General features: G+C 48.2%; 3 protein-coding genes across 3 annotated transcripts in view; 2 read left to right on the top strand and 1 right to left on the bottom strand.

Annotated features, from left to right (window-relative positions):
- Nucleotides 1-865: 865 nt before the first annotated feature.
- zgc:110222 (uncharacterized protein LOC550336 homolog) lies at nt 866-1887 on the top strand. Its single transcript, XM_037690147.1, has 3 exons — nt 866-1082; nt 1159-1418; nt 1491-1887. The coding sequence occupies exons 2-3, from the start codon at nt 1160-1162 to the stop codon at nt 1697-1699; spliced, it is 468 nt and encodes a 155-aa protein (XP_037546075.1). The 5' UTR covers nt 866-1082; nt 1159; the 3' UTR covers nt 1700-1887.
- Nucleotides 1888-2534: 647 nt separating this feature from the next.
- On the bottom strand, nt 2535-11636 carry alg13 (ALG13 UDP-N-acetylglucosaminyltransferase subunit). The gene is made up of 25 exons (XM_037690146.1): nt 11444-11636; nt 10818-10901; nt 10681-10731; nt 10568-10614; nt 10399-10471; nt 10234-10315; nt 8547-8712; nt 8249-8306; nt 7970-8087; nt 7129-7193; nt 6931-7031; nt 6729-6814; nt 6399-6660; nt 6166-6270; nt 5167-5317; nt 4931-5099; nt 4815-4850; nt 4683-4738; nt 4336-4404; nt 4129-4255; nt 3937-4056; nt 3515-3555; nt 3313-3424; nt 3127-3237; nt 2535-2968 (listed from the first exon to the last, which is right to left on the bottom strand). The coding sequence occupies exons 1-25, from the start codon at nt 11561-11563 to the stop codon at nt 2598-2600; spliced, it is 2781 nt and encodes a 926-aa protein (XP_037546074.1). The 5' UTR covers nt 11564-11636; the 3' UTR covers nt 2535-2597.
- Nucleotides 11637-13712: 2076 nt separating this feature from the next.
- Nucleotides 13713-16524, top strand: part of aars2 (alanyl-tRNA synthetase 2, mitochondrial (putative)) — a 6122-nt gene continuing 3310 nt past the window's right edge. The window contains exons 1-7 of the mRNA XM_037690145.1: nt 13713-13978; nt 14917-15105; nt 15183-15328; nt 15403-15594; nt 15712-15856; nt 15939-16084; nt 16152-16260. Of these exons, the coding sequence (XP_037546073.1) occupies nt 13766-13978; nt 14917-15105; nt 15183-15328; nt 15403-15594; nt 15712-15856; nt 15939-16084; nt 16152-16260 (1140 nt within the window). The 5' untranslated portion in view covers nt 13713-13765. The remainder of the gene's footprint in view (nt 13979-14916; nt 15106-15182; nt 15329-15402; nt 15595-15711; nt 15857-15938; nt 16085-16151; nt 16261-16524) is intronic.

Genomic DNA, 16524 nt, shown 5'->3' with positions numbered 1-16524 from the left:
GAGAACAGAAAGGAGAGACAAACCAACACAGAATGGTAGGTCCAGAGATATATAAGTAAACACTTGATTCAATAACTATTTCAGAGAGTGTGGTGGTTTGAGTATTCTCCTATTAATCAAGTGGAATGGATTAGTTCACGAAGAAATAGAAACTGCGCTGGGGGAACTAATATGGTTCTGCGAGGTCTCTTCTGTCTGAAGAGCCATCAGCCATGGTAGGCATGGAGGTCTAGAATAAGAGCAGAAAACGTTATATACAGATAGTTTTTTTTTTTCGTTCAGCTGTTCCCTTCTTCAGGGGCCACCACACTGAACTAACTCGCACAAAGACTTGGCGATTGCTTTTATGCCCTTCCTGACGACAGCACAGACCACCGAGCTACCACAGCCCTCTGTGTGGAGCAGAGAGATGCTATCTAGGATGCCTGGTGGAACAAATGGTGTTAGTTGAGGGCCTTGCTCAAGGGCTCAGGGTGGGGCAAGTGAAGATGGAGGCAGGTGTGGGTGTTTCACCTTTCTCACTAAGATTTTGATATTTTCGTTCCGGGGAGTTGAAATCGGGGACGTTTGGTCACCCTATGTTAGACATTCTGTTGTTCTGTCAGATGTTGTTTGGTCTCAGCTCAGCCCGTGGTGATAGTATGAGCAGAAGCCCCGCCCTCAATCACCTGGACTACCTGTGAATGGCCGGAACAGGTTCTCACCTCCACACATGGACTCAGCTGAGACTTGAAACATTTCATCGTTTCTGAAGCTGCTTCATTTCAATTGATCAAGGGTTTGTTTTTGGTCTCCATGGTAACGGAGTCAAACCAGAGCTCACCTGCAGAGAGCGCCAGAACCCGCTGGCACAATTAACAGACAAGAGAAAAAGAAGTCCGAACCAGTCCTACTTGTTTCAGCACTGAGGTTGTGCTGCGCCAAACTTCCACTAAGAAATGTGTGACAAGTGCCGAACCGGCTCAAACAGCAGGTAGGTGCGACCTGAAAGAAACGGAGCCGCGTCATATGATCATGTGATGAGTTCCGGTCACTTCGGCAGAAAAAGTTCAGCCGCCTGTGGACTATAAGAACAGATCCAGGTCAGTTATGAGTTTCTGTGGATGTGGACCCAGCAGAAGTGTGGTTCCTGAAATCTCCCATTACATCGTTCTGCAGGATGTCCCTGCAGCTATGGTGCCTGTCCTTCCGGCAGCCGTACGCCGGTCTGGTTCTGAACGGGGTGAAGACCGTGGAGAGCCGCTGGAGGCCCCTGTTGGCCCCCCTGGAGAACCAGACCCTGGCGGTCCATGTGGCCTGGCGAGACTGGGAGGGGGACGAGTGGCGGTCCGTGCTGAGTGGCCCGTTGGGGATGAGCAAGGTCCAGATCCAGGATCTGCTGAACTCGGGGGAACGGTTTGGCCGTGGTGTGGTGGCAGGTCAGGAATTCAACCGTTGTATGTTTGAACTTCACGAGGCGTCACCTGTGAATCACCTACCTTTTCTTTCAGGACTGGTGGACGTGGGTGGGACCTGGCTCTGCCCCGCCTCTCCGGAGGAGGAGGAGCTTCATGATCTGGAGCGGTCGGCTGTTCTGATTGGTCTGCAGGACAAACACCTGACTCACCTGTCCAACCCCCGCTGGCTGAAGGAGCCGCTAAAAACCCGAGGAGCTCGAGACCTTTGGACTGTGGAGATCCCCGCTGAGCTGTTACCATGACGACAAGCGGTCCTGAGGACGCGTTTCCATGGCAACATGCGTTGTAAAGCCCCCTCTGCCTAGATGATACTTCAAGGTCCCCAGGTGACACTGTTTCCATACTGCCTTCCCATGAAGTCTTCTTTGGACCCTGATGACTAAGCTTCAGAGGAATTAACAAAGTCCATGCTCATTCATTTTTCTCCTCCATCCTTAAGAACTCAATTGGTACTTTCTGTCCTGTTCCTGTCTGCAGGGACCGGAACAAATGACACACATCAGCCTCAAGGACTGGAAGCTGGTCTGGTTTAGATCCTGTTGGTCCAAAGATGGGTTTTACTGAAAAATCCCAATCAGAACCGTGACCCAGTCTCTGGCTGTCTATTAAGACCGGCACGGGTTTCTACATTTCTCTTTAATAAATTTGAACTCAATTCAATGCACACACAGCGAGCATCCAGGTGACTCAAGTGTTCAAGTCATCAGGTTGAAGTTGGAAAATAAAACAAACTGTTTATTTTGTGTTGAATAATTTCACACACACACCCACACAAGGAAGCGCTCGCACGTCGTAAGCATTTCCAACAATTTGTTCCTGAACCAGTTTTATTCATCTAAACTGAAATGCTCATCAGAACCAGAACACAAGGAGGTCCCTCAGAAACAGGGACTGAGTCCACTACAACAAAAACATTACAAACTCAGAATTATTTGTTGCCTAGACAACAAAACTGTCCATAACAAGTTAAACAGGAAGTGACGGAGGCAGACATGTTAGCCACATGCTAAAGGCACCACAAAATAAAACATTTTTAATCATATGGCTCATCTGCCCGTCTCATTTGGTCTCCTTCAGGGACAGGAAGTAACTAAAAGGGTTACCTCAATAAAATCTAATGACATTAGCCACGAGCTAGCACTACATTGGGGGGATGTAGTGTGAGGTGGTGTGGTGAGGGGGTTGGGTAGAGATGTAACCCACCATGTGGGCTGGGTTGGGAGTGGGGCAGTAGACTCGAGGGGTGTGGCCTGCCGTTGGGAACGTCCCCCAATGAGATGAAGCAGGAAGACAAGGATGGTAGGAGGAGTGATGAGGAAGGTGGGTGTGGTGAGTAAGAGGGGGCGGAGCTGTATTCAGGTAAGTAGATGGAGGCGTAGCATCATACGGCAGGTGTAGCAGAGTCGGAGGAGGGTGGGGACCCTGATCTGGGTAGAGGAGAGCAGAAGGGGCGGAGCCTGGAAGAGCTGTGCCTACTGAGGAGGATGCGCCTTCCACTGAGGGAGGAGGACCTGTGGGAGGAGACAAGAGATTAACAGGTAATCAAAAACCTGTCACCTGAGTTCACAGGTGAACAGGGTCCACCTGCAGGACCCGGGACAGCAGAATAAGACCTGGACTAATGAGTTGGTCTGAACACCCCACAGCACAGTATCAGAAAGGGACTGACCACTGCCAAGTCCATCAGCCTGCCCATCTGCTGCCCTGGAGGATTCTGGGTAGGAGGAGAGGGGCTGGTGGGCAGTGCCTCGAGCGTTGTCAGAAAACAAAGGGGGGGCAGCTGTGGAGAGAAGACCAACAAACAGTGAATGTGGGGGTCAGATTTGGACCCGTTTAGGTCTGAAATAGGTCTCACCATGCAGAGGGGGCTCCTGGCTCAAATAAGGGGGATAGTGTTGGTAGGGGTAGGTGGGGTCAGGTGAGGCTGGGGGGTACACCTGCTGCTGCCAGCAGCTCTGATTGTACCACTGAGGAAGAGAAAGGTCAAAGGTCAGACAAAACCTGGACTCGTCGAACAGAACCGGACTCATAAAGGTGAGGGGGTGTGGTGGTCACACCTGGACTCCCAGGTTGAAGTAGTACTGGAGGACCCTGCAGTCTGTGCGCACACACACACACACACACACACACACACACACAGGTTAGAGAACATGACCTATGTGACCTCTCAGAGTCCAAACCCAGGGTCTCAGCGGGCTGCGACTGATGGAGAAGTTCCAGCAGAATTCACCTCCAAACGTTCTCCGGTTCCTTCAGTGGGTCACAGAGCCTGGCTACACGTCTCAGGAATTTGGAACCAAACATCTGTTAATCTAATTTTCATTCAACACTCCGTTATCGATGGCGTCTCCAAATCATCTGTGACTTTGGACCTGGGGTCAGCAAGAAGTAAAGAACCACCATCCTGATCCTGGATCAGGTCTCCAACAATCACAGCCCACTGGGACACCCAGAAAACTGAATCTGTGTGACCTCTAACCTCTGGGTAAATCGCTGCCATTTGGGTCATAGGAGTAGGGAGGCGGAGCCACAAAGGTGCTGACCGGCTCGCCCATCTCGTTAACCAACCAGGGAGCAGCAGCTGGTATGGTCATGGTAACTGACAAGAAATAAAAACGCCCGTCAAGTTTTAATGACGACTTTCGTGTCCAACCTCAGGTCACATGATTACCTGAGCGTGTCTGCATGTGAGTGGCAGGCGGCAGGTGAGCCGCTCCAGGTACCCGCGATGATGGAGATGATGGTGATGAAGAGGACGATGAAGGTGAGGAGCAGATGACTGCCAGGGGCTTCACAACCTGAAGGAAACACCTAGACATGTTCACCTGCAGGTGCAGCTGCAGTTAGCGGTTAGCATGTGGTGTTCAGGTGAGTTTACCTGCTGAGTGTAGCTGTAGCTCAGCTCTGGTCTGCTTGGAGAGTCAGCCGTTCCTCTTTCCTGCTCATCCTTTCACAATAAAACAAAAACCACCTCGTACGTCTGATCATGTTTGCTGTCATGACCTGGTGACCTCACCTGCCTGCCACACCTTGTTCACATTACAGACTTTCAGGGATGTTTCAAATTTAAATCAAGTACACCTGTCCATGTGTGACAAATTAACTTTAAAGTGGAGTTTCTGTACGTCGTAACGGGTCTGACTCAGTTTTCCTAACCAATCAGAGCTCTGCGTCTTCACTGTGCTGAGTGATGTCGTGAGGAGGGAGGAGCCATCTGTAAATTACCTGAGTGGAGGATGGCTCTTCAGCAGCATAAACGCCTGTCGGCTGGTAGCTTTGATCTGAAAAAGTTTAAGATGGTCACTTCCTGTTTCAACAGGAAAAATGGCAGCAGAGGACCTGGGTGGTGTTTCTCACCCTTACTCCTGTACAGGTACTCCTCCGTGTACTCCACTGTTCAAAGACAGATCACGACAGTCCATTCTGCCTCATCTCAAACTTTTACTTTGAAACTTCAACAGAAAGGGACTCACCCTGGTCCTCCACAGTACTTGTGTCCCCCTGGTCCTCCTCTGAGGAGCAGATGGGAGTGTTTCCAGGTGGAGGTGCAGGAGGGAGGGTCCCTGAGGCTCTCTGAACTCTGTAGGAGGAGCCAGAAGTGGATGGGGCTCCAATGGTGGGGGGAGGAGCTACAGAAGCGCCCTACAGAAGAGACAGTTTATCAAGTGGCAGTGATAGTGACCCAGTTTCTGAGGTTCTGCTTTCTTACAGCCAGTGGTGGGTAGATGGCGTCGTTGGCATCATCCAGCTGGTAGTACGCAATGGCTGCGTCCAAATCTGCCGGCTCGTCCACTGCGTCTGCTGGAAACCCAAACTGACACTCCTTGTTCAGAGATGACCCTAGCTGGCGCCGACTGCGACTGAACAGAAAGGGATCGATTTTAGACATGGGTTCTTCTGACAGGTTCTGGTCTGGTTCCACACAGCAGGGTCAGAGGAGAACCATCTCTTTGGATTAGAAACCATTCTGCTGGATTGCTCTGGTGTCATGTGACCAAACCCCTGTAAACTTCTAAACCCTAAAGGTCTGCTTTCATACACTACATCTAACTGACGTCTACTGGACATGATAGATTTGGGGAAGAAGTTCTGGTATTTCTGTTAACAGAAAGCATCTGTCACAAAGAGACCACTACTCACTGCCTAGAAGAGGGGCACTCAGTCTCCGTTAACGCGGACACTAGTTCTACGCTTCGTCTCCTTCCATGAGTTCTTGACCTAATCTTTAATAATTTTATTTGACTTAAATAGTTGTGATGTTGACTTTTTTTTTTTTTAACAGCCTTGGCCATCAGCTCCTCAGCAGACGTCCTGAGATCAGCCGACTGTAGCTTTACATAAACCTGCCAACAAAGTTCTGAACAATCACTACAGTTGTTGCTTACCCTGTAAGAAAGTAAACCGAGGTGACAATACAAAAACAAACAAACAAAAAAAAACAGTTTTGATCCGAAATCCCACGTCAGCGAGACGATGTTTCACTTTAGAGCGGCCTTTAAACGTCCCTCCTGTGCTTCAGCTCAGCCTCTACAAATGTAGCTGCAGCAGTTACTGACAGCAGTTGGTGGGTTCTTCAGAAGCAGCACATGAAACTAATGTTTGTTTGTCGTGACCTCATCAGTTTAAGTTTCCAGGTATAAAATTCTGCCCTCACCATGTAAACAGTTTGGACCCGGCCAACAGCTGACAAAATTCAAGGTGTGTTTACCGAGACCTGAAGGCGTAGTTCTCGTAGTCGTGGTAAAACCGCCTGCCGGTGTGGTAATAGGTCAACTGTGGACCAATCAGGTGACGGTTCAGGAAACGTGTGGAACTTCTGACCGGAACCCACGAGACCAACCCATTGGATGAAAACACAGAAACAGTATGGACAAAAAAAAGTGTTTAAATAGAAACTGACCAACAACAACAACAACAGACAGCTGCAGTCTCCAGTCTCACCTGGAGGATCCATAACGTGGGGGTCTGGCTGCGGGGTAGTGGTGGTGGTGGGGGACATAGGGGTCATAAGTCAGGGATCCAGGTGATGGAGGGAGGGGGGGGCGTGGATGACTTGCAGGTTGAAAGCGAGGAGGCAGAGCAGTGGGGGCGGGGCTCCCATAGGAGGCAGGCTGTAGCATGAGTAGCTCCGCCCCCTTGACGCCACTGCCCCGAGACTTCCTGAAATAACGATGACGATGGCGCTGACCTCGAGAGTCCGGTTCTGACAGGAAAAAACAGCATGAGCACACAGATTGGTCACATAAAACAGAACCAGGACCTGAAACGTACCCAGGTCCCCTTTCCTGGTTGGAGCTGCAACATTCCAGGCTGGAACCGGGTTCACCGGTTTTAGGTCCGTCAGAGGAACAAGGTGCCTAAGAAAAATACCCAACAGATCAACATCATGGACATTCAAGATTCTGGTTCACACCTGGTTCTGAGTTCAGATCCAATCTGTGAGTGTAGTTTTAGACCTGGTTCTGGCTCTTACTTCTCTCCCAGTTCCTCGATGAACACTGTGACGGCTGCACTGTGCGTTCCCACTTCTTGGATGAAGGCATTGTAGAACTTCCCCTTTGCTTCCAGACGGACCTGGAATCAGATCAACTGAAGATGTTGGTTCCAATTTCATTAAAGGTTCTGACCCAGCACAAACCACACCTCGTGGTTTAACCTGTCCAGGTATTACCTGACACTTGTCTCCCAGGAAGTACTGTCGCCCCGCGAACACCATGTAGTCTGTCTTCTGCATCTCTGTAACAGAACAGTAATCTGATTACAGAGCACAGATCGAACAGTAATCTGATTACACCTGTAGTTAGGTGAGCATTGAAACAGAAGAATGAATCAGAACTGTTCTGCAGAACCTGAAGGTTCCAGAGAAGCTCCATCATCAACAGTCTTCTGTTGCCCAACAGGAAGTTGGGATTTATTTATTTATTTTATTTATTTTATTATCATTCGACAGGCCACCTCAGTCTCTGCTTTTAAATCTCTCCTAAAAACGCATCTATACTCATTGACATTTAACACAGGGTTATCGGATTTAGATCTAGTTTTTCCATTGATGCCGATTCTGTTTATGCTTTTGTTATTATTCCTATTTAACACAAGGTCATCAGATCTGATTTAGTATTTCATTGTTTCTAATTATGTTTTCGGTTTTATATTTTTATTCCATGTGCTGTAAATATATCTTGCTACTTTTTATTTGATGATGTGATATTTTGTTAAGCACTTTAGTAACAGTTTGTTTTAAATGTGCTCTATAAATAAATCTGACTTGACTTATTAGAAATATACAAGCAACAACCAGGCTCTTATTTTGAAGAGTATGAGAGTTTTATTTAGTAACTCCTCAGGGTTAGGTACTTCCTGAACTACCAGCAGGGGACAGTTTGATGCTACAATAGATCAAGAGGTCCTGTCAGAAAACCCAAACAGAACTTCCTGGTTCTTCACTGTTTGGATCAGATACCACAGGTGACGTCCCATGTGAGACCAGGACTGAACTGACTTGACTGTCTTACCTTTGCAGGTGTCCTGCCACACATCAAACTCCAGGTTTCTGTAAACGTCTCCATCCAGAGACTTCAACACTTTGTAGGGCAGGGAAAGTCTGGAAGGGGGTGGGGCTTCAGCAGGAGCCTAAACAGCAACAACAACAATCTGAGGCCACCTGTATCATCAACAGGTGAAGCAGTTCCCAGCAGAAAGTTCAGATGGTTCTCATCACCAACATGTGAGTGGAGCCTCAGAGGACGCTCAGCAGGATCTAACGAAGACTGCGTACCTGGACTCTGACTCACCTTCATGTCCTCAGCTGGAGATCTGTCCTCAGCAGTTCCCCCTGCCTCCACCTCCTCCCTACCAAAAAACAAAACAAAACATGAGACCAGAGAACAGGTGATGAGTAGAGAACCAATCACAGAGCTCCAATGACTCAGATTAACGCTTTGGTTCAGAACTTTAGCTTCAACTTCAGCGCATCTTAACAGACAAACAGGAGCTCTGAGTGCAGAGACTGACGTACCAGATGGTTCTGATGAACTGACCTGTGTGTGTGTCTGTGCCTGTCTCAGAGTGATGACACCATCACTGTGTTACCTGTGTCCTCGGTCCTCAAGTATATCATAGCCAACATCCACATCACTGCACACCGACGGACTGTTTCTATAGCGACGACTACCGATCCTGAAGGCCTCCATGGCTTGAAAGAGCTCCGCCTCCTCCAGTCCGAACACCTGAGTGTAGAGCAGCTCGTACAGAAGAGCTGAACACAGAGATAAACCTGAGCAGGTAAACCCACAATCACGCTGTAACTGTAATGGCTGTTAACTGTCCATGCGGTGGCCATTTATAAAGTCTCTGTCACTCTCACTAATCTTTTCCACTTCCTGGTCAACAGTTTCTATAACCTATGCTCTTCTTTATCATTCTCTTCACTCATTATCTCCTCATAGTACTCCTTCCATCTTCCTGTAACACTCACTTGTTAGAACATTACCATTCCCATCTTTAACAAGCCTAACTTGCTGCACATCCTTTCCAGCCTGATCCCCGTCTTGCCAATCAGTGCAAGTCCTTCTCACCCTCTTTAGTGTCCAGCCTCCCATACAACTCAGAATATGCCTTCCGCTTTGCCTTTGCTATCTCCCTCCTTGCCCTACATTGTATCTCCTTAAATTTATGTCTCCTCTCTTCAGTCCTCTTACTGTCATATCTTCTTGGCTAACCCCTTTATTTGAATAACTTCCTACACTTCACTATTCTACCACCAGGTTTCCTTATCAGTCCAGATGACACACCAAGTACATTCCTGCCAGTCTCTCTAATTATTGTTGCTGTAGTAGCTCAGTCATTTTGGAAGCTCTTTCTTACCACCCAAAGCCTTTAACAGCTCCTCTCTGAATTCCCCACACGTTCTTCTTTCTTCAGCTTCCACCATTTGGTTTTCTGTGATTTTACTCTTTTTCTCTTCTTCACAACAGCAGCCATTCTACACACATCTATCCAATGCTGTTTGGCCACGTTCTCCCCTGCCACAACCTTACAGTCCCCAATCTCCCCCAGGTTTCCTCTTCTACACAGAATGTAGTTGACCTGCATACTCCTCCCTCCACTCTAAAAAGTCACTGTTACTCCCTCTTTTGGAAGAATATGTTGACTATAGTCATTTCATTCTTTTGGCAAAATCCAAAATTATAGGTCTTTCCTGGTTTCTATCCTTGACACCAAACCTATCCATCACTTCCTCATCAATTCTGTTTCCTTCAACATGTCCATTCAGGTCTGCTTTGATCACCACCCTCTCCTCACTGGGAATACACCATCACTTCATCCAGATCCTTCCATATCACATCCAACCTGTGAAGCATAGCCACTGACAACATTTAGTATCAGACCTTCAGACACATCACCCTATCTGACACTACTACATTTTTTGCCAACTCCTCCTTCAGGACCACCCCTACTCATTTCTCTTTCTATCCACACCATGGTAAAACTGTTTAAACCCTGCTCCAATGCTGCAAGCCTTGCTGCCCTTCCACTACGTGTCTCTTGGACACAAAACATCTACCTTCCTTCTCTGCATCAATCCAAACAAAAGGTTAAAAACAAACAACAACAACTGGACTTCTGTTCTGAAGAAGTTTCAGTTCTTACTAGGGAGGCTTCATCAATTCTCAAACGTCTGGAGTGTGAGGCACTCATGAGAGGCATAACAAGGCCTCAGGCAGTTTTGTCCATTGTTGTTTACAGATGCAGTGGTTGTTGTGACTTTCAGACTCACACTGGCAGAGTGCGGCAGAGGTGGGGTAACTCCTCGGGTAAACAATGTCATAGTGACCATTGATGGAGCAGCACAGCGTCACCTAGGCAAGAAAACCGACAGTTAGCTGCAACCAATCAGAGGCCAGTCTATTCACATTACCATGGCAACCACAATCTTCCTCACTTGATCCACAAAGTCGTCCTCAGTGATGACAGTAGCTGGTTTCCCGGGGTAACGGTAGATCAGAAAGCACCGCCTACATGCGAGGCAAAACAGGAAGTTAGCTGACAGCGGCTGTTGTCATGTGACCTGCTTCAGTCGGAGTCATGTGAGACAGGTGTGCTGAGTTTACCTGTAGAGCTGAGACAGAGCCTTGATCTCCACCTGACCCACTGTTTCCTGCAACACACACAGGTGTTATTGTGTTCAGTGGTGTGTGTGTGTGTGTGTGTGTCAGCTGCTCACCTTGGGATCCTCCAGACGCTGCAGGTATTTCTCAAAGGATCCTTCAACAAACTGAAACAGAAAAAGTTCTGGGACCTTGTTCCATCTGGTTCTGGCCCAGTTTATGAGAGATGTTCTTGTGTGTGTGTTGGACTCACCGGCTCAAAGTTACACCTGTTGGCCCGCATGAAGCCAGCACAGTCCAGTCGGATCTTCTGATGGTAGTTTTGAGAGTAATACAGCTGTGGGTCAGACAGAACAAAACGGGTTAGACATAACGGGTCAGAACCAACAGGTCAGTCAGAACCAACGGGTCAGTCAGAACCCGTTTCTGATCTTTATCCATGTATTGCCACTCTGATTGCATGAGGCTTCTGCTCCTTTCGCTTCACTTTTGCCATATCCAATATGGCGGCGACGTCGACGTATGACTTAGTGCTCAATGAAGTCTAGTGGTATATACCGGTCTGTAGTTCTGGGTACTGGTCGTGTTCCGGACCGGAGCAGTTCTGATCATATTCCTGAAATAATTCAGGGTTCGGACCCAAGAGCCCAGTTGAGCCACACTAACAGGATCCAATAAAACACCGGACCAGCTGAACTTCCCACCTGCACAGGTGACTTTGCTGACAACAGCGTGTTCGTGCGCGTGGTCTCATACCGAAAGGAACCCAATCCGTTCCGCAGCTTCTAAATTCTTTAAATTAAAGTTATATTGTCCACTGTCTGAACGGAACCACACCGGAATGGACCCTGACCCTGTTCGGACCTTGACCCGGCTCACCTGCTCTGACACGGCCCGGAACAGACTGGACGCGTCTCGCGCCACCATCTTCCGGTACAAACCCAAACTGGACAAGTACTCGTCCATGTTCATGAAGTACTTCTTCAGGCCTTTCTGCATCCCGCCGCCAAACCGAACCGAACTCCAGGAACCAGGTGGACACCTCCTCACACAGCTCTGGCCTCAGCGGCGCCAACAGCTGAGTCCAATCAGGTCTGATGAGCTCGAGACCCAGTGAGGCGTTCATGGACCCACCGAGGCTCGGAACCAGCCCCATCATGCGTCCAACCTTCATCCAACCATCTAACCTTCATCCAGTCATCAAACATGCATCCAACCTTCATCCAACCATCAGACATGTATCCAACCTTTCAACCTTCATCCAGTCATCAAACATCCATCTAACCTTCATCCAACTAAATTCAGTTCAGTTTATTTATATAGCACCAAGTCACAACAGAAGTTATCTCAGGGCTCTGAACAGAAACATTCACATACATCATAAACATCAATTAGTGACGTTATCTATTTAAGGAAGGAAGCCATCCACAGAGACTTTTCCAGCTCTTCTTTGTGGACTAGTGTCTTTTTTTAGTGTTCTCAGGACAACCAAGAGACAGTTTCTCAAACATACCTTGGGTTACCCCGGAGTCTCCTCCCAGGTCAGACATGCCCGAAGCACCTCCCTAGAGAGGCACCCAGGGGGTACCCTTACCAGGTGCCCTAACCACCTCTACTGGCTCCCCTCGATGTGGAGGAGAAGCAGTTCTACTCCGAGTCTCTCCCAGATAACTGAACTTCTCACCCTATCTCTAAGGGAGAGTCCAGCTACCCTGTGGAGGAAATTAATTTCAACTGCCTGTATTTGCAATCTCAATTTTCAGTCAAAGTTCACGGCCATATGTGAGTGAAGGAGCATTGACTGATGGGTACACAGAGAGCTTTGCCTTACAACTCAGCTCCCTCCTTACCACAACAGAAACGTTCGTTGTCTGTCCTGTCACCTAGAACCAATTTGCCTTGGGAGATCCTACCATGGACAATCAGATCATTCAGGCACACAACCTCCTCCACCACGATACCACAGCATGTCAGGCAGGCTCCCTCTCTCCCTGTTTATAAGTCTCATCTAAAAACACACTTTTATTCCCTGGCTTTAGATCCAGTGTGTTTATGTTAACTTCATTGTGTTTTTATTATTTTAACCATTTAGTTTATTATCTGTACCTCTGTGAATTTTATGTTTCTTATCCTCTGTCCTTTGCTTTGTTTTGTTGTACAGCACTTTGGTTGGCCTTGCTGCTGTTTTAAGTGTTTTATGGTATGGTTGTTGTTTATACAATATGTTGTTGTTGTTGACAACAAAGTTCATGCTCAATAATCCAGGTATACAATCCAACATTTTTCAGTCAGGTCATCTGGACAGTTTCTTTTTTTGTGTGTGCTGAAACGTTTCGCCTTCAATCTGGAAGGCTTCATCAGTCAAGGAAACACACAACAAAACTTATTATTCCCCCAACAGCTTATTCCAAAGTGGAACAAACCAGTTTTGCTTGTGATAAGATGGTCTCTTTGGTACACCTCCTCCTCCATTGCCAGCCCTCTTCCTTGTTGCCAGTCGTGTCAAACTGGTTGAAAACAACAAAGTCCATGCTCAATAATCCAGGTATACAATCCATTATTGAGCATGGACTTTGTTGTTTTCAACAAGTTTGACATGACTGTCAACAAGGAAGAGGGCCGGCAATGGAGGAGGGGGCGTTGCCAAAGAGACCATCTTATCACAAGCAGAACTGGTTTGTTCCACTTTGAAGTAAGCTGATGGGGGAAGAATCAGTTTTGTTGTGTGTTTCCTTGACTGATGAAGCCTTCCAGATCGAAGGCAACACGTTTCAGCACAAAAAAAAAAAAGAAACTGTCCAGATGACCTGACTGAAAAATGTTGGGTATGTTTTCAAAAAGCGTTCAATACAAAAACAACTGGACTTTATTTGTAACAGAAGACGTTTCGCTCCTCATCCGAGGAGCTAAACGTCTTCTGTTACAAATAAAGTCCAGTTGTTTTTGTATTGAACGCTTTTTGAATTCATCATGTCCTGGATGACTGAGAATCTTCACCAGCATGTTGGGTATGTTGTTGTATTTCCTCCTCAGCTGCAGTAACTCCTCAGTCCTCCAGGTGGCGGTGCACATCTCATTCTGCTCTCGATTGAAGCAGAAGAAGAACTAGGTCTCACACTGCGCATGCGCTTTTCTGAAGTTTATAGCAAAGGCAGTCACCATGGTTCCGGTCCGGTCCAGGTCGCTCAGATTGTGATCCAGATGCTCCGACTGCTCCCCCGGAGGCTCCGGCCTCCCTCTGCGGTCTCAGGGCGCTCCTTCAGCGGCCTTCCTCCGCCGCTTCCCGCCGCTCAGGTCCGATCGACCTTCGTGGACTTCTTCCAGGATAAACAAGGACACCTGCTGGTTCCGTCGTCTCCGGTCCGGCCCAGAGGAGACCCTAGTTTGCTGTTTGTCAATGCCGGCATGAACCAGGTCAGTCTGGGTCTAATGGCTCCGGTCCGACACGGGATAACCTTTTCAAATAAGAGTTGTTTAATCTAGATCAAATATTTTCAAAATAAAAGTCTCATCTGATGCAGCAGCCAGAGGAACCCGGTCCAATCAGAACCCGGGAAACATCAAACAATGTAAAAATGAATATTGAAGTTGTTGAATACATCTTTGATTCAAACCGTGCTACACAAGGGTCGAACCAGAACCAGGACGGACCAGGACTCTAAAGGTCAAAGGTCACATTCAGTGAACATCGGCTCACCTGCTGGGTGTCTGAGGACCTGGGAGGTTCTGTCCAAATGGGTTTCTGGTCCGTTTGTAATTTCTGTCAGTTTTTTGATGTGCAGGTCCTGGTTCTGGTGGGTTACATTCATGACCCAAACATCTTCACACGATGAGCATCTTGCTGAAGCATTGGTTCTGAAAACCCGGATGTCTGGTTCTGAAAGTGTGACCACAGAGACCTGGGCCCAGTTGAGGCTCTGCAGTCCAGAACATACAGAATATTTTTAACAACTATCAGCCGAACTGAGTGGGTCGGGTTGACCTTTCTGATCCCTGTGCTGCTGAAGGATGGGGTGGTTCGTTTTATTGGGCCAGTCTACCAGAACCAGGATTCAGCAATAAATCCAAACCTGGAGGACAAATGGGGACGGCAGAGTGAGGGACGACGACGACAATTTGTCCTCCAGGGGTCCTTTTATTTCTGTCAGAAATCAATTTTTAAAAACTTTTTGTCAACGGATTTATTTGGACCATGACTGATTGATGACAAAAATCTTCAACAGAACATCTGGACCCGGGTGACGACCCGAAGGATCTCGCTGTAAAATTTCAGTTTTCTTAAAGAACCTGACTAGAATCAGCCAGGATTTAATGTCCAGGATTTGTTTGCGTTCCGTCTGTCCCGGTTTCAGTTCAAGCCCATCTTCCTGGGAACCGCAGATCCCCACAGCGAGATGGCCCGGTACCGCCGAGTGGTCAACAGTCAGAAGTGCATCCGAGCCGGCGGGAAACACAACGACCTGCAGGACGTGGGCCGGGACGGGTACCACCACACCTTCTTCGAGATGCTCGGAAACTGGTCCTTTGGAGACTACTTCAAGGTGGGAGGAGCTATTTCAAATATGGACACTTCCTGTTAGAGTGGGCGGAGACTTACTCTGTAAATGTCTATAATCAGGAGGAGGCGTGTGGGATGGCGTGGAGTCTCCTCACAGAGCATTATGGGATACCTGCAGACAGACTGTATGTCTCCTACTTTGGCGGAGACGCCGCCTCCGGACTACCAGCAGATGAGGAGACCCGACAAATCTGGCTGGACCTGAGGTCAGTTCAGTTCTGACTTCAGCCCCACTTCAGCTTCTAGTTCTGACTATGCTGACCGGCTCTGTCCTCCCCAGGGTTCCTCCTGCTCGAGTCCTGCCCTTTGGACTGAAGGACAACTTTTGGGAGATGGGAGACACAGGTCCCTGTGGTCCCTGCACTGAGATCCACTATGACCATGTGGGAGGACGGGACGCAGCAAGCCTCATCAACGCAGACTGTCCGGACGTGGTGGAGGTCTGGAACCTGGTCTTTATCCAGTACAACAGGTCAGTGTTCACACCTAGATCTTTTATAGATCACATGAGACCAGTTCAGACTACATGAGACCAGGACCTGGGCTCGAGATTGAGGGTCCACTGGGCTCAGCTGTCAGTATGTTGCAGGGAGGTGGACCAGAGTCTTCGTCTGTTGCCCCAGTTTAGCGTTGATACTGGGATGGGACTAGAGCGCCTGGTGGGCGTCCTGCAGGGCCAGCGGTCCAACTACAACACAGACCTGTTCCTGCCACTGCTTGATGCCATCCACCAAGTCCGTACAGGTCCATGGTCTAGGTGAACCCTGTCCAGGTGATATGCCCGTCTCCATGGTAATGTGTGTGTTGTGTCCTCAGAGGTCCGGAGTGGGACCTTATGCTGGCAGGATGGAGACAGCAAATGAGGGACGGGTGGACCTGGCCTACAGAGTTGTGGCAGACCACATCAGAACTTTATCGGTCTGCATCGCTGACGGAGTCTATCCTGGGATGTCTGGAGCTGAGTGAGTCTCCATCCAATCAGCTGTCAGTTCTGTGATGTCATTCGTTAACGTTTTGTTTGTTTGTCAGACTGGTGCTGAGGAGGATTTTGAGGCGAGCTGTTCGGTTCTGTATCGAGGTCCTGAAGGCCCCGCAGGGAGCACTGGCCAGCCTGGTGCCTACCGTCAGTCACACTCTGGTAAATTACATTTCCCATAATGCCTCAGAGCTGGGAGTAAAGAGGAGGAGCTTCATGTTCCACCAGTTCATTGATCTGAATCTACATCAGAATAGATGTTTAACCAAACCACAACCAGAGAGCTAAGGAATAGGTGAAAAGCCTTTTGGGGGGGGTGTTTACTGATTGCTTGGTTGGTTAGCTGTTTAGTAGTTCAGTTGCTTGGTTAGTCAGCTGATTAATAGTTTGATTGCTTGGATAGTCAGCTGGTTAGTAGTTTAGTTG

The sequence above is a fragment of the Nematolebias whitei genome, chromosome 16 (genome assembly GCF_014905685.2).
Source record: "Nematolebias whitei isolate Nwh7 chromosome 16, NemWhi1, whole genome shotgun sequence".
Lineage (NCBI taxonomy): Eukaryota > Metazoa > Chordata > Actinopteri > Cyprinodontiformes > Rivulidae > Nematolebias > Nematolebias whitei.
Note: the sequence above shows the minus strand (reverse complement) of the source record. Positions and strands in the feature narration are given on the sequence as shown.

Coding starts and splice junctions, on each gene's coding strand:
- zgc:110222 (XM_037690147.1), top strand. CDS start 1,160: ATGTCCCTGCAGCTATGGTGCCTGTCCTTCCGGCAGCCGTACGCCGGT. Junction 1,419..1,490: donor TGGCCGTGGTGTGGTGGCAG/GTCAGGAATTCA, acceptor CTTTTCTTTCAG/GACTGGTGGACGTGGGTGGG.
- alg13 (XM_037690146.1), bottom strand. CDS start 11,563: ATGCAGAAAGGCCTGAAGAAGTACTTCATGAACATGGACGAGTACTTG. Junction 4,405..4,682: donor AAGAGCCATCCTCCACTCAG/GTAATTTACAGA, acceptor TTATTGTGAAAG/GATGAGCAGGAAAGAGGAAC. Junction 4,057..4,128: donor TCACATGCAGACACGCTCAG/GTAATCATGTGA, acceptor ATTTCTTGTCAG/TTACCATGACCATACCAGCT.